At 39.5% G+C, this 12087-nt stretch overlaps 1 protein-coding gene across 5 annotated transcripts in view; it reads left to right on the top strand.

Annotated features, from left to right (window-relative positions):
• Positions 1-12087, top strand: part of CLYBL (citramalyl-CoA lyase) — a 211574-nt gene that overhangs the window by 186154 nt on the left and 13333 nt on the right. For 4 of the 5 annotated variants that reach the window (XM_048492346.1, XM_048492341.1, XM_048492343.1 and 1 more), the window contains one exon: positions 6931-7055. In XM_048492346.1, the coding sequence (XP_048348303.1) occupies positions 6931-7055 (125 nt within the window). Of the gene's footprint in view, positions 1-6930; positions 7056-9282; positions 9750-12087 lie in introns of those variants that run through there. The other variant, XM_048492342.1, reaches the window with a different exon arrangement.

The raw sequence follows: 12087 nt of genomic DNA, 5'->3' as shown, positions 1-12087 counted from the left end.
GCTGCTCCCGAGCACCTAAGGCATTTGCAATCTCAGATCAAGGAGGATCAAGATTAGTAGCCATAGATCGACTTCTCCATAAATCTGTCCAAGCCCCTTTGAAAGCTATCCAGGTTAGTGGCCATCACCACCTCCTGTGGCAGCATATTCCAAACACCAGTCACATGTTGTGTGAAGAAATGTTTCCTTTTATTAGTCCTAATTCTCTCTCCCCCTCCCCCCAGCATTTTCAATGTATGCCCCCTGGTTTTAGTATTGTGATAAAGAGAAAAAATTATCTCTGTCGACATTTTCTACTCCATGCATAATTTTATAGACTTCAATCATATCCCTCCTCAGACGTCTCCTCTCCAAACTAAAGAGTCCCAAATGCTGCAGCCTCTCTTCATAAGGAAGGTGCTCCAATCCCTCAATCATTCTCGTTGCCCTTCCCTGCACTTTTTCTATCTCTTCGACATTCTTTTTGAGATGTGGTGACCAGAACTGAGCACAGTACTCCAAGTGCGATCATACCACTGCTTTATATAAGGGCATAACAATCTTTGCAGTTTTATTATCAATTCCTTTCCTAATTATCCCCAGCATAGAGTTTGCCTTTTTCACAGCTGCCATGCATTGACATTCCCATGGAACAGGGGTCTTCAACCTGCGGCTCCGTAGCTCATTCGGCTCTTTCAGCCTTATACTGTGGCTCTACATGGTCTGGAGGTCGAAGGGTAGCGTGGGCGTGTCCCTCCAGAGCAGCGCTGGAAGGAAAGGTGAGAAGAAGGGCCGAACCGGAGACGGCTCCATGCATGAGACGGCTCTGCTTTTCGTGTCCACTCCACTCCACTCATCTCTCCTTCCAGTGCTGACCTGAAGGACTGGAGGGACACGCCCACACTGCCCTCTGAGTCCTGGAGGTCGGAGGTAGCGTGGGCATGGCCCTCCAGAGCAGCCGCCATCCCCCTCTGCCATCCCTGCAGCCGCCATCCCCCCTCTGCCCCACAGAGCAGGCGGCTGCCTGCTCCATCAGGCAGAGGGGGTTTCCCTGCCTGGCACTGCTGCCTCCCACAGCGCGAGAGGTGGCGGCCCCAGGCCGGCTGCGGCTGCCATCACCCCTCTGCCCCGTGGAGAGGTGGCTGCCTGCTCCGTCGGGCAGAGGGGGGTTCCCTGCCTGGCGCCTCCACCTCCCAGCGCTGGAAGGAAAGGTGAGTGGAGGGGCCGAACCGGAGGCAGCTCTGTGCGAAGCCACCTCTCTGGCTCGGTAGACCTTCGGGGGCATGGAAAACAGGTCCAAAAGGCTCTTTGGGTGGTAAAGGTTGCTGACCCCTGCCATGGAACTATCAACTAAGACGCCCAAATCCCTTTCCTGGTCTGTGACAGATAGAACTGACCCCTGTAGTGTGTAAGTGAAGTTTGGATTTTTTGCCCCTATGTGCATCACTTTACATTTTGCTACATTGAACTGCATTTGCCATTTCTTAGCCCACTCACCTAATTTATCAAGGTCCGCTTGGAGCACTTCACAATCGCTTGGAGCTCTTCACAATCCTTTGCGGTTCTCACCACCCTACCCAATTTGGTATCATCCGCAAACTTGGCCACCATGATACCCACCCCTACTTCCAGGTCATTTATGAATAGGTTAAAGAGCACTGGTCCCAAAACGGATCCTTGGGGGACATCACTCCCTAAATCTCTCCATTGTGAGAACTTCCCATTTACACCCACCCTTTGCTTCCTGTTTCTCAACCAGTTTTTAATCCTTGATTATTCCTTGATTGCTGACGTTTCTCAATAGTCTCTGGCGAGGAACTTTGTCAAAAGCCTTTTGGAAATCCAAGTAGACAATGTCCACTGGTTCCCCCTTATCCACATGCCTGTTTACACCCTCAAAGAACGCTAGTAAGTTTGTAAGGCAGGACTTGCCTCTGCAAAAGCCATGCTGACTCTTCCTCAGCAGGTCTTGCTTTTCTGCATGTTTTCTAATTTTATCTTTAATGATAGGTTCTACTAATTTACCAGGAACAGATGTCAAACTGACTGGCCTGTAATTTCCTGGGTCCCCCCCAGATCCTTTCTTAAAAATTGGTGTGACATTGGCCATCTTCAGGGATGGAGGCTGATTTCGGGGATAAGTTGCATATAAAAGTGAGAAGTTGTCTGTACTTCTAATGTGTGAAATTGCTCAAAGAGCCAATTCAGATATTACCATAGTGGTCTGATAACTGCCTTCTTGGGCTTCATTCTATATCCTTCAGTGTTATGTGGATGACATTTGTATGGAAAGGAGCCATTTCGTTGGCCCCACCCATGAAATTTCCATCTATATGCTACCAGATCAGCCTCAAAAGAAGCTGGGATGAAGAAGGTAAATACAGTAACCTTTATTAGGCATACATGAAGAAGGTCCATTCTGCACAGCATAAAAAAAGATGTCTCTGTGACATCTTAAAAAGAGGTGACTGCATGTTTTCACTCTGCACACTCAAAAGACATCCAGGGGGACATCTTAAAAAGAGACGGTGGCTAGTTTGATTCTGGACAGCAAAAGGGTCAGAGGGGGAAAGAGGCTTCTTCCCACCCAACTGTTTCGCTCTCTGGTCAGTTTCACCCTCCACTTGCGCCCGACATTTTGCGTGCTGCTGAAGGGATTCTCCCTGCCTCCATGTGCTGAAGGTTGCCCCAGGATGTTTGCTCTGCAGTCTTCTCCTTTTCACCTGAAAAGAACAGCAATCCCAGCAATATCTGATTTTCTTATTAAAAATAATTCAAGGAGCTATCGTTATAGCTACGCAGACATACATATGAGAATCTTAGCGTCTCGGAGGACTGCTTTACCTCCCATTGAGAAGCATTGGGTAGACCTGCCCTCCGTGAACCGTCTTACTTTGTCTTGGCAGTAGGAAAAAGACAGTCTGCAGAGGGCAGGTCCACCCAGTGCTTCTCAGTGGGAGGTAAAGCAGTCCTCTGAGTGACTAAGATTCTCATATGTGTGGCTGCGTAGCTATGAAGAGAGCTCCTCGAATTTTTTTTTTAATAGGAAATCTATATATTGCCAGAATTGGCAGGATGAACTGAGTACAACTATATTCTTTTCAGGCTGAAAAAATGCTCAGGATCGGAGCCTGCAGTGCAAATGTTCTGGGGCAACCTACAAATGGAGGTGGGGAGAATCCCTTCAATGGCACGCAAAATGTTGGGTGCAAGTGCAAGTTGAGCCCTTCGGGGATAAGGCGGCCTATAAGTTTAATAAAATAAATAAATAAGTGGAAGGCGAAACTGACCAGAGAGTGAAATGGTTGGGTGGGAAAAATAAGACACCTCTTGAGATCTGTATTATGCACAGTCAGGCAGGGAACATATTGCAGGAGTCTTAAGGAAAAAAAGGTGCACTTTGAAGCGTTTTCAAAAAAAGATACCTTAAGCTTAAATAAGGCGTCCCGAGGATATCTTAAGGGGAAAAAGCTGTGCGTAATTAGTTTCCAAGACACTTTTTTAAAAGGTCCTCAGAAGGTCTTATTTGTGCTGTGAGGAACAGACTGAAGTGCCACATCTCTGAATCAGTGTATAAGCCTGTGCCACCATTTCTGGAAACATTTGACCAGAATTTTCATAATAAGAATACAGAATTAGCACAATGTTTGAATTTCGTAGGCATCCACCAGATTTGTGTAAATTCAAACAGTTATTAAATTCTGTCAATCAAAAACAATCAAATAATAATTACAGCCCATTCAGCCACAGTTATTTCCAATATTTGTATTGATTAGTCCACCTTTCTTACAAGGCCTCAAGGCAGATGTCAACTCAATGTTTCAGTATCCATTTTGAATAAGACCCCACACGCATCCTACTCCAAAAAAAAACCCCGTGTGTTGAAGAAAGCATCTAATCAGACAGTTGCTAGCACTGGCCCTTAACCTGTCTTTTAAGCCTTTTAACATGTATGGCTTGGATGGTTTCAGTGCTCATTTAAAGTTTGCAGGCTTTAAAAATAACTTTTATGGCAACTTACATTTTACAGTGTTGTGTAACCCATGGGCTTTGCAGCAGGGCCTTGTCTATATAAATGTCCATCACTGGTCCCAAAATAATGTTTATGTACATAAAAACAGTAAACCCTTAACAGTTGACTTTGTCATTATAGCTACACTGGTGCAGCCTGCTGAGAAGCAAGATATAAATATGAAACACTAGGGGTTTTGGCTCTGGTGGGTTTTCCGGGCTGTGTGGCCATGGAAAACCCACATAGCCCGGAAAACCCACCAGAACCTGTTGAATCCGGCTGTGAAAGCCTTCGACAATACTAGAGGTTTTCTTCTCTTTTTACAGTCTTTTGTAGAAGACCAAAATGACACCATCATAAAGTTACATAAAAGACTTGACAGGTATTGATTTCAAGCACGGTATATCAAGTGGTAGCGCAAAAAGGATTTCATGGTCATAAATTTTAATATCTCCCAATTCTGCAGCCTCTTTATAACTTGTCAATAACAACAGTTCGGTTTAAAGTATTTCCCTTGTTTCCAAACACTGTCAAAGTCCATTATACAGTTGTTTAGATATGTAAGGTGTAACAAAAGGTGACCTAGGGGTTATAAATCTAATGGTGTATTTGTTGTTGTCGTGATAGTGTTAAAAGACTGGCCCTCTTACAGTAAATGTGATTTTAAAAAATTTATCCTCATTGTCATCACATATGCCTTTATCACACATGCTTGAGATCAATATTCAGATGTCCTCAAAATAAAAACCTTTCTCTCAAAATATTACTTCTGTAGGTTTTGTACTAAATAACATATACAAAAGTGAACCTCAAAATCAGTGCATTATTACAAGTAAAATAGCAAAAGTAAATTAACTGCTGCAGTTGTAATTTAACTTTAAAACATTTCATTTTAAAAGGGCATCTGATAGAACAACCCAGAGTACACTACAGTTTTTCAATTTAATTTTTTTAACAAAATAATCTTTGAAGGATTTTATTATGCATATTCCAGTTAATACAAATGGTCACAGAATTAAAAAATAATAATATTACAGCATCTTGTGGCATAACATTGCTAAGGGAAATCGTGTTTCTCTGGTTTCTACACAATAGGTTTCAATTTTTTTAAAAAACAAGAATTAAACTATTGGAACAAGATTTTTTTTTATTACAGATTTTCTTATAAAACAATTATGGGAATTAATTTTTTTTATAATTCACAGTAATGTTCTGTCTTTATTGGAGGTTGTTTTACATTGCATGTTTTTCTGTGTGTGCCATTTTGAGCTATGGAAAGGTAGAATAGATTTGAAATAAATGATTATATACAAATCATCATGTTGCAAATCATCTTTGGGGATTCAGAACAATTCAAAATGAACGAACATCCACAATGATATGTGATTGTCATAATATGAAATATCTACTAATTCACAGCACAACAGCGCCTTTATGTTTAAGTGGAAATTTCTGAGATATTTTGTTTTCACTCACAGAAGTTGGCCTTGATGCTGCCTGCATTAGCATTTTATTTTCACATGAACTAGTTCATTGTACTCTCTTTTCCATCCTTGCCTCCCCATTTTTCAAGACTGTGCCAGATAGGTGTAAAAATCTGCGTTAATATAAGGTAAAATGAAGGAGATATTTGCAGATAAAAGCATTATTTTCTGTGTTTTCCCCTTGCACAAAGCACATATATTTCTAGGAACTTCTGCTGTCATATGATATTCCTATTTCAAACCCCAAACTGTAAAGCCCATACAAATATTATACAATTCACTATTGCAAACTCCATTAAAACTAACAGAAATTGTGCAACTTCACTGATTTCGTGACGTTGAAAACACATGAACTATCCTCTTTAAAACAAGACCTTCCTTCCAACCCTCTCTCCGGCAACCAAGAGCCAAGCAAAATTGTAACAAAAAATCTTAACTGATTATATAAACTTCTATCTCGTTGCTGGTTTGATGTCCAGAGCTTAGTTTGGATTTTTTTCTGATTGCTCATAGTTTTTTTATATTTAGCATAAAATGTTGTGATAGGTTGAAAAGTGTCTTGTAATGCCTGCCTTGCATGTGAGATTAAAAAAAGAGAGAACATATTTGAATATTTCTTAGATCAGTCTTCATCTTGTTAAAAAAAGCTTCCATGAAATGTTTAGATTTTGGTTTTTCAAAAAGCAACAGTTGATGTTGTGGTGTGTCATGAAGACGAAAATAAGAGACTTCTTTAATTTATGAAGTTGCTGTCCATTCCTGCAACTATCATTTTGATTATTCTAATTGTGCAGTTGAGCATTGTTAACCAACTTATAGTTAATTTTTAAGCATCTGTGTAGAAAAAATCCATACAGTACACTTTTAAAAAGAATTATAGCTTACTATGGGACATTGGAATAAGAGATTTTTTGTTTTTTAAAAAAAGACAAAAGAAAAGCCTGCAATAAAAACTGCCCCCTCCCATAACGCAACTGCTCTCTTTAAACAGTTTATATTTTCACTAGATCAGGAATTATGGTCCTTTTGAAATTCTGATCTAGTTATGTCAGTGCTGGCTTGTTTGATATAGCTGATAAATAAATATTGAAATACTGTACATAATGTTTAAGTCCAGCACCTGTGGCTATACTGAATTTTATTGAATGTGAGCTGGACTGGGAAATCAAAAACAAATAAAACAATTCAATGTTTATTTGTTTTTTTAAATCAAGTACATCTTTTTTTCAGTTTCCCAGTTTGTAGGTTACCTGTTTTGATTTATCTGTTCTGTGTGGGAGTTTAGGGTACTCATTGCTGTTTTAAAAATGAAATAAATTAAGTGAGAGTGGGATAAAACTTAGCCCTTAAACATGAGCATCAGTACAATATTTAGGAGCCTCGAGTGATTGGAACATTTTGTGGGAACAGCTGTTGGTTGATGCTTGACTCTGGGGTTATTAATCTTCTTTGTAGGTAAGCAGGTGATTCACCCTAAGCAAATTGCTGTTGTCCAGGAAGAGTTCTCACCCAGCCCTGAAAAAATCAAGTGGGCACACGAACTGATGGCTGCGTTTGATGAACATCAGCACAAAGGAAAGGTAAACCTTTTCATCATGTTATATGCAGAATACAATCCCTGTTTCAAATAGAAGGGATTTTGAAATGTACTATTGCCATCCTAAAAGGTAAAGTAACTTTTATATAGCATCTAGAATACAATTCTAGGTATGGGATTTATACCCAAATACAGAACATTGTATTCTTTGGAGAAAGTGTTTTTATATAAAATCCTATCAGACATTCACTGAAAGGACATCTCAAGTGGGTATAGATTTTTTTAAAAAAACACAATTGTCTCCATCCTTTAAATAAATGTAGGTTGTATATATCGAGGCATTCAACCAACAGCATTAATCTTGCTAAAGTGTTTTGGGAAGAAAAAATGGAAAATCATTCACATTCTTCTTAGTTTTAAACTGTTTAAATTACTGGGTTTGGGGATTCTAACTTGTCTACACGTTGGGGTAAAGTTGTCCACAGTATGTGACTCTCTGCAGAATGGGACTTCTGTTCTTTGGAAAAGGGAGATAGTATTTTGTGCGTTAGAACTTGTTTTTGGACTAGAGGTTTTTGGATAGAAAAGAGAGCAAATTAGCACTTGAATATGATTGTTCCTAATTTAGTGCATCATTGAGTCTCATGTTTCCTGCTCTGTGGGTTTCTGATATGTAAACATTGTGGTGGAAGAGCACAATCTGTCTTTACTTGGTGCCAGTATCACTTAAATTAGGGGTAGCCTGAAGGAAAATTTTATGCTAGCTGCAGCATTGTCAGCTAATTATCTTAAAGGTTATTTGCTATAATGTAGTTTGCCACTTTTGAGGAGGGGAGGGAGGGAGAAAAGTTGCAATTAAGCGCGCTTCTTTGAGTCGTGAGCCAAATCTGAAATGGTAATCAAGCCACCAAAGTTTGGGCATCCAGAAGTACAGCAGAGAACATGTGATTGTTTCAGTTCAATTACACACACACACACACACACACACACACACACACACACACACACACACACACACACACACACACACACACACACACACACAGAGGAGTTATGCAGATATACTTCTTGCTGTCCCTGGCAAATTCCATTGACACTTGATTGATATGTGAAAACATATTGTGAAGATTTCCTATGTTTACCAGCTGACCTGCTGACACAATATGACCATTACGGAAAGAAAGTTTGCACAGTTTTAAAAAGAAACTTACTCAGGATTTTTTTTGGGGGGGGTGGGGGGATGCTGAAATGTATTCATCACCTGCCATTCTGTCTTAAACCATTGCTTACTGCATAGCGCGGCATTGAAAGCCAACCTGAACCCTTGTTAAGGTTCACTCTAATTATCAGTCTACCATTTTAAATGCAGTTACACCCTTCGAGGTCTGTTGAAGTCAGTGGGTTTAGAAGGGTGAAACTCTGCATGTGCTATAAATCTCTTTTGTTTTGATCCCTTTATTTACATATGCGTAGTGCTTATTGTGAATGATAGCCAAGTGGAAAATACACTTAACAGCTTTTCCCCCCATTTCTCCATACACCTGTTAGCAAGCATATCTCAGTGCCCATCTGCGTGTATACAGTGCCAATGGAGTGTACATATGGCAGCTAATATATTCCAGGGAGTTATGAAGAATACACAAAAAGACAATGTGGAGAATGCTAAGCCAGGCAGAATATTTATGTTTGCAGCCATTGCAGAGTCAGACAATGCACCTTTGGAATCACAAAGCCTCAGTGGTTAATATTTTAGATATTAGCAGATTCACATCTGGCATCTAAGGGAACTGACGTATTGTTTTCTAAGTCATTTCAAGAAATTTTAACAAATCTAGAAGTTTCCCTTAGTGTGTATGCTTGATGGTCATTTTTGAACCTGACTTGCAATTACAGGTTAACAGAGAATCTATAGCTATTAGTTGGTTCCTGCTTCCTTTGGCTGGAAATTAATAGAAAAATGGAAATTAATGGAAAATATGGAATTAATAAAAATTCAAACGTACTTTGTGACCTATTGTTATCTCCAAGTGTTTGTAAATATGACACTGGCCATTCACTGTAGGATCAAATCTTGGCCTCATCAAAGTGAGCAAGAGCTTTGCCACTGTCTTTGGCAAAGGTGTGGTTTCTCCAGGGGGGAGGAAAGGGATGCTGTCTTATCAGTGTTTCCTGAAACTCTCATATTCAAATTTGCAAAATAAAATAAAAATCTGACAGCTGAACCCCTGGCTAAGATTGACTCCTTCGTTTTCCAAATTGTTTCCTCTCAGGACAAGAAACTTGTGTGGCGTGTTGCAAAATAACCCTAGCATTTTGGAAATGCGTGGATCAAACAGCTGGACAGACATATTTTAATCACAAAAAAAACCCCAATTGAATACATTGATGAAATAAATTGTAATAGTCTTTTAAGATCCCTGCAACACAATCCTAACTAGAATTGCTCCTTTGGAAGCCTATTAAGTTCAACAGAGGGGTTATCTCTGCTTAGGACTGTACTTCTAGTCTTGAATCTTCTGATGTTACATGGCTACAAGTTGCTTAAAGGAAGACAAAGTAAATACAGCCGTCCCTTCCACATCGCTGGGGTTACGGGAGCGCCCATTCCCACCCACCCCCATCTGGAAATCCGCATTAAAATTTTTGGTCCTTGTTTTGTACCAGAGAATAAGTCTGAATTTTGTTCTCTTTTATTTAAATTTTTTAAAAATTGTGTATATTTATGGTATTAAAATATGTTGATTTTATATAATACTATCCATTTATTTTATGTATTTGTGAGTTTCTAAACTTTTTCTATGTTGTCTGCTGGCCTTTGCGTGTTGTCTGCAGCTTTTGCACCCCCCCCCCCCAAATTCCCATTTAATTTCTTATCCCAATCCGTGATATATCAAAACCATGATCAAGTCGCAATGTGGAAATGTGGAAGGGATAACTGTACTGAGTTACCCTGTATGCTGCTGTTGTCATCTCTTTTCCCTCCATTCCCCCTTTTAAATGTAAGCTTTTGTTTTAGTGATGCTAAATACAACTCTAGATTTATACTATCATGTGCTGTTTGCCTGTGTGCATGTTATTAATCAAAATTGAAGGCCTGGGAAGAACTAAACACATAGGATTAAAATAACTAGTTTGCTCACTGATCAATTGCTGGCCTGGGATCACAGTTTGTTGTTAATTAGTGAACAAAGTTCGATGCTCTCAGTCACCAAGAGTTTATATTAACATGCATCAGTCATCTCACACAATTTATCATAGTTTGGAAGACAGAGGACAGTCTTCATTAAGGGAACTAAACTGTATTTCGAAAGAATCATAAATGATTTCATTTCATCAATTTGATACACTCTTCAAAATCAAACAGTAATAATGCTGTTTTCTGAGCGCTGCTTCAGATTTTAGGTTGACGTCATTAATAAAATGTTTTTGATTGTTTTAACAGCAAGAAAACAGAGTTACAAAATTTAAAGGAATAGGAGGGATAACTGCATACTGACACAACATACTGACAAAACATACTGACACAACATTGTTTTGTTAATGCCTAGTTTAAATGTTACACACTCCAATATTATCTCTGCTCATACAACACACACACACACACACACACCAATATTGGCAGGCACAACAAAAGATATATTTAAATGCTGTTTTATCATCTTGGCTTAGTTCCCTCATTTGCTTTAAGGTGTGAAAAAATTATTCTTAAGTATCCAAGCATCCCTTGTTACTATTTAAAAGCATAATTCAGTTATTGCATATTATATTAGTTTAAGCTGTATAAATGACACAGCAATGAATACCTTTAAAAGCAACATTTTAAGGAGACTTTATAATGCATATTACTTGCTTCAGTCAAAATTATGCTTAGAGCAGTGCACAATTAAAAATATTAGAACTGTGTAAATGCAGCCCAGGCTTATAGTAAGCAAGATTAATTCAATAGGACTTACTCTCAAGAAATTCTGCTTAGCTTTGCAGCCTTTCAAAAAAGGCTGCTTAGCTTTGCAGCCTTTAAAAATTATGCATGTCCTATTTTCAGTTTGAATAGTTTTTATTACTGTACCAGCTTGGACTCTCACAGTTGAGAGCAATTTAAAAATCCACTGTTGAATGAATTTTTAGTTCTTTTCAGTGGAGGACAGTTAAGCAAAAAACTTACAGCACAACTGTAGAAAGATTTATATCCTTCTAAGTCTATTTAAATGGCCTTCAAAGTTCATAATTCTGCTTAAGAGTGCATTGTTCTTTGCCTAACTCATCTAATGAAATATGTACGTAAGCAGATTTGTTGGGCACATAGCACAGGACAGGGAACCACAGACACCCGAATCAGATGCAGTCAATCCGCACTGTACCTCTTTCAGTTGAATGTGTATTCCAGCCTTTGTGTTATTGTGCCCCCCCCCCGCCCCCATACTCATGCTAGCACCTTATTTACCTGCAGTTTGCATTGAGTTGAATTCATGCCATGCAGGGTGTAACTGAGCTCAGTGAATGGAGGAGAAGATCCTGAGCATTCTAAAACCAGCAACAAAAATACCTGAAAAAGTTTAGAGCCAAGACAGTGCACGTAGCTTTGGATGATTCTGTTCGGTTTGCTTGTGCTAGATCTTAAACTGGTAAAATGCAAAAGTATATTTAGGGTAAAACTGACAATATCAGTGCAATAAAGGTTTTGATCATGCTTCAGTTCATGTCCCAGTTGGGTCCTTAATAAAGACAGGCTGGGTGTTTTCACTCATTCCATTGGTCTGCCTAATGAATTCAGCTTCCTGGGATTCTCAGCCCTTATTAAAAACAAACATGTTCCTAGGTATGCCTTCAGTCTGGACCGTGCCTGGTAAATCTCAGTGGGTGAGGTTTCATAGCTGTGCACTGTGCCCCTCGATGAACAGAAACAAAATGAACCTTGTAAAATTGTTACAACAAGCTGGAAGCCCCTGAGGAATGACAGGAAAGGGGAACAATTTGGAAATCTCCCCATCACCCAAATGTCTATAAATTCTCAGGGGTCAACCCAGGCTAATCCCCCCCCCTCTTAAGCCTCCCCCTTTTAACTGACTCTTAAAGAC

This window comes from Sphaerodactylus townsendi, linkage group LG04 (assembly GCF_021028975.2).
Source record: "Sphaerodactylus townsendi isolate TG3544 linkage group LG04, MPM_Stown_v2.3, whole genome shotgun sequence".
Taxonomy (NCBI): Eukaryota; Metazoa; Chordata; class Lepidosauria; order Squamata; family Sphaerodactylidae; genus Sphaerodactylus; species Sphaerodactylus townsendi.
Note: the sequence above shows the minus strand (reverse complement) of the source record. Positions and strands in the feature narration are given on the sequence as shown.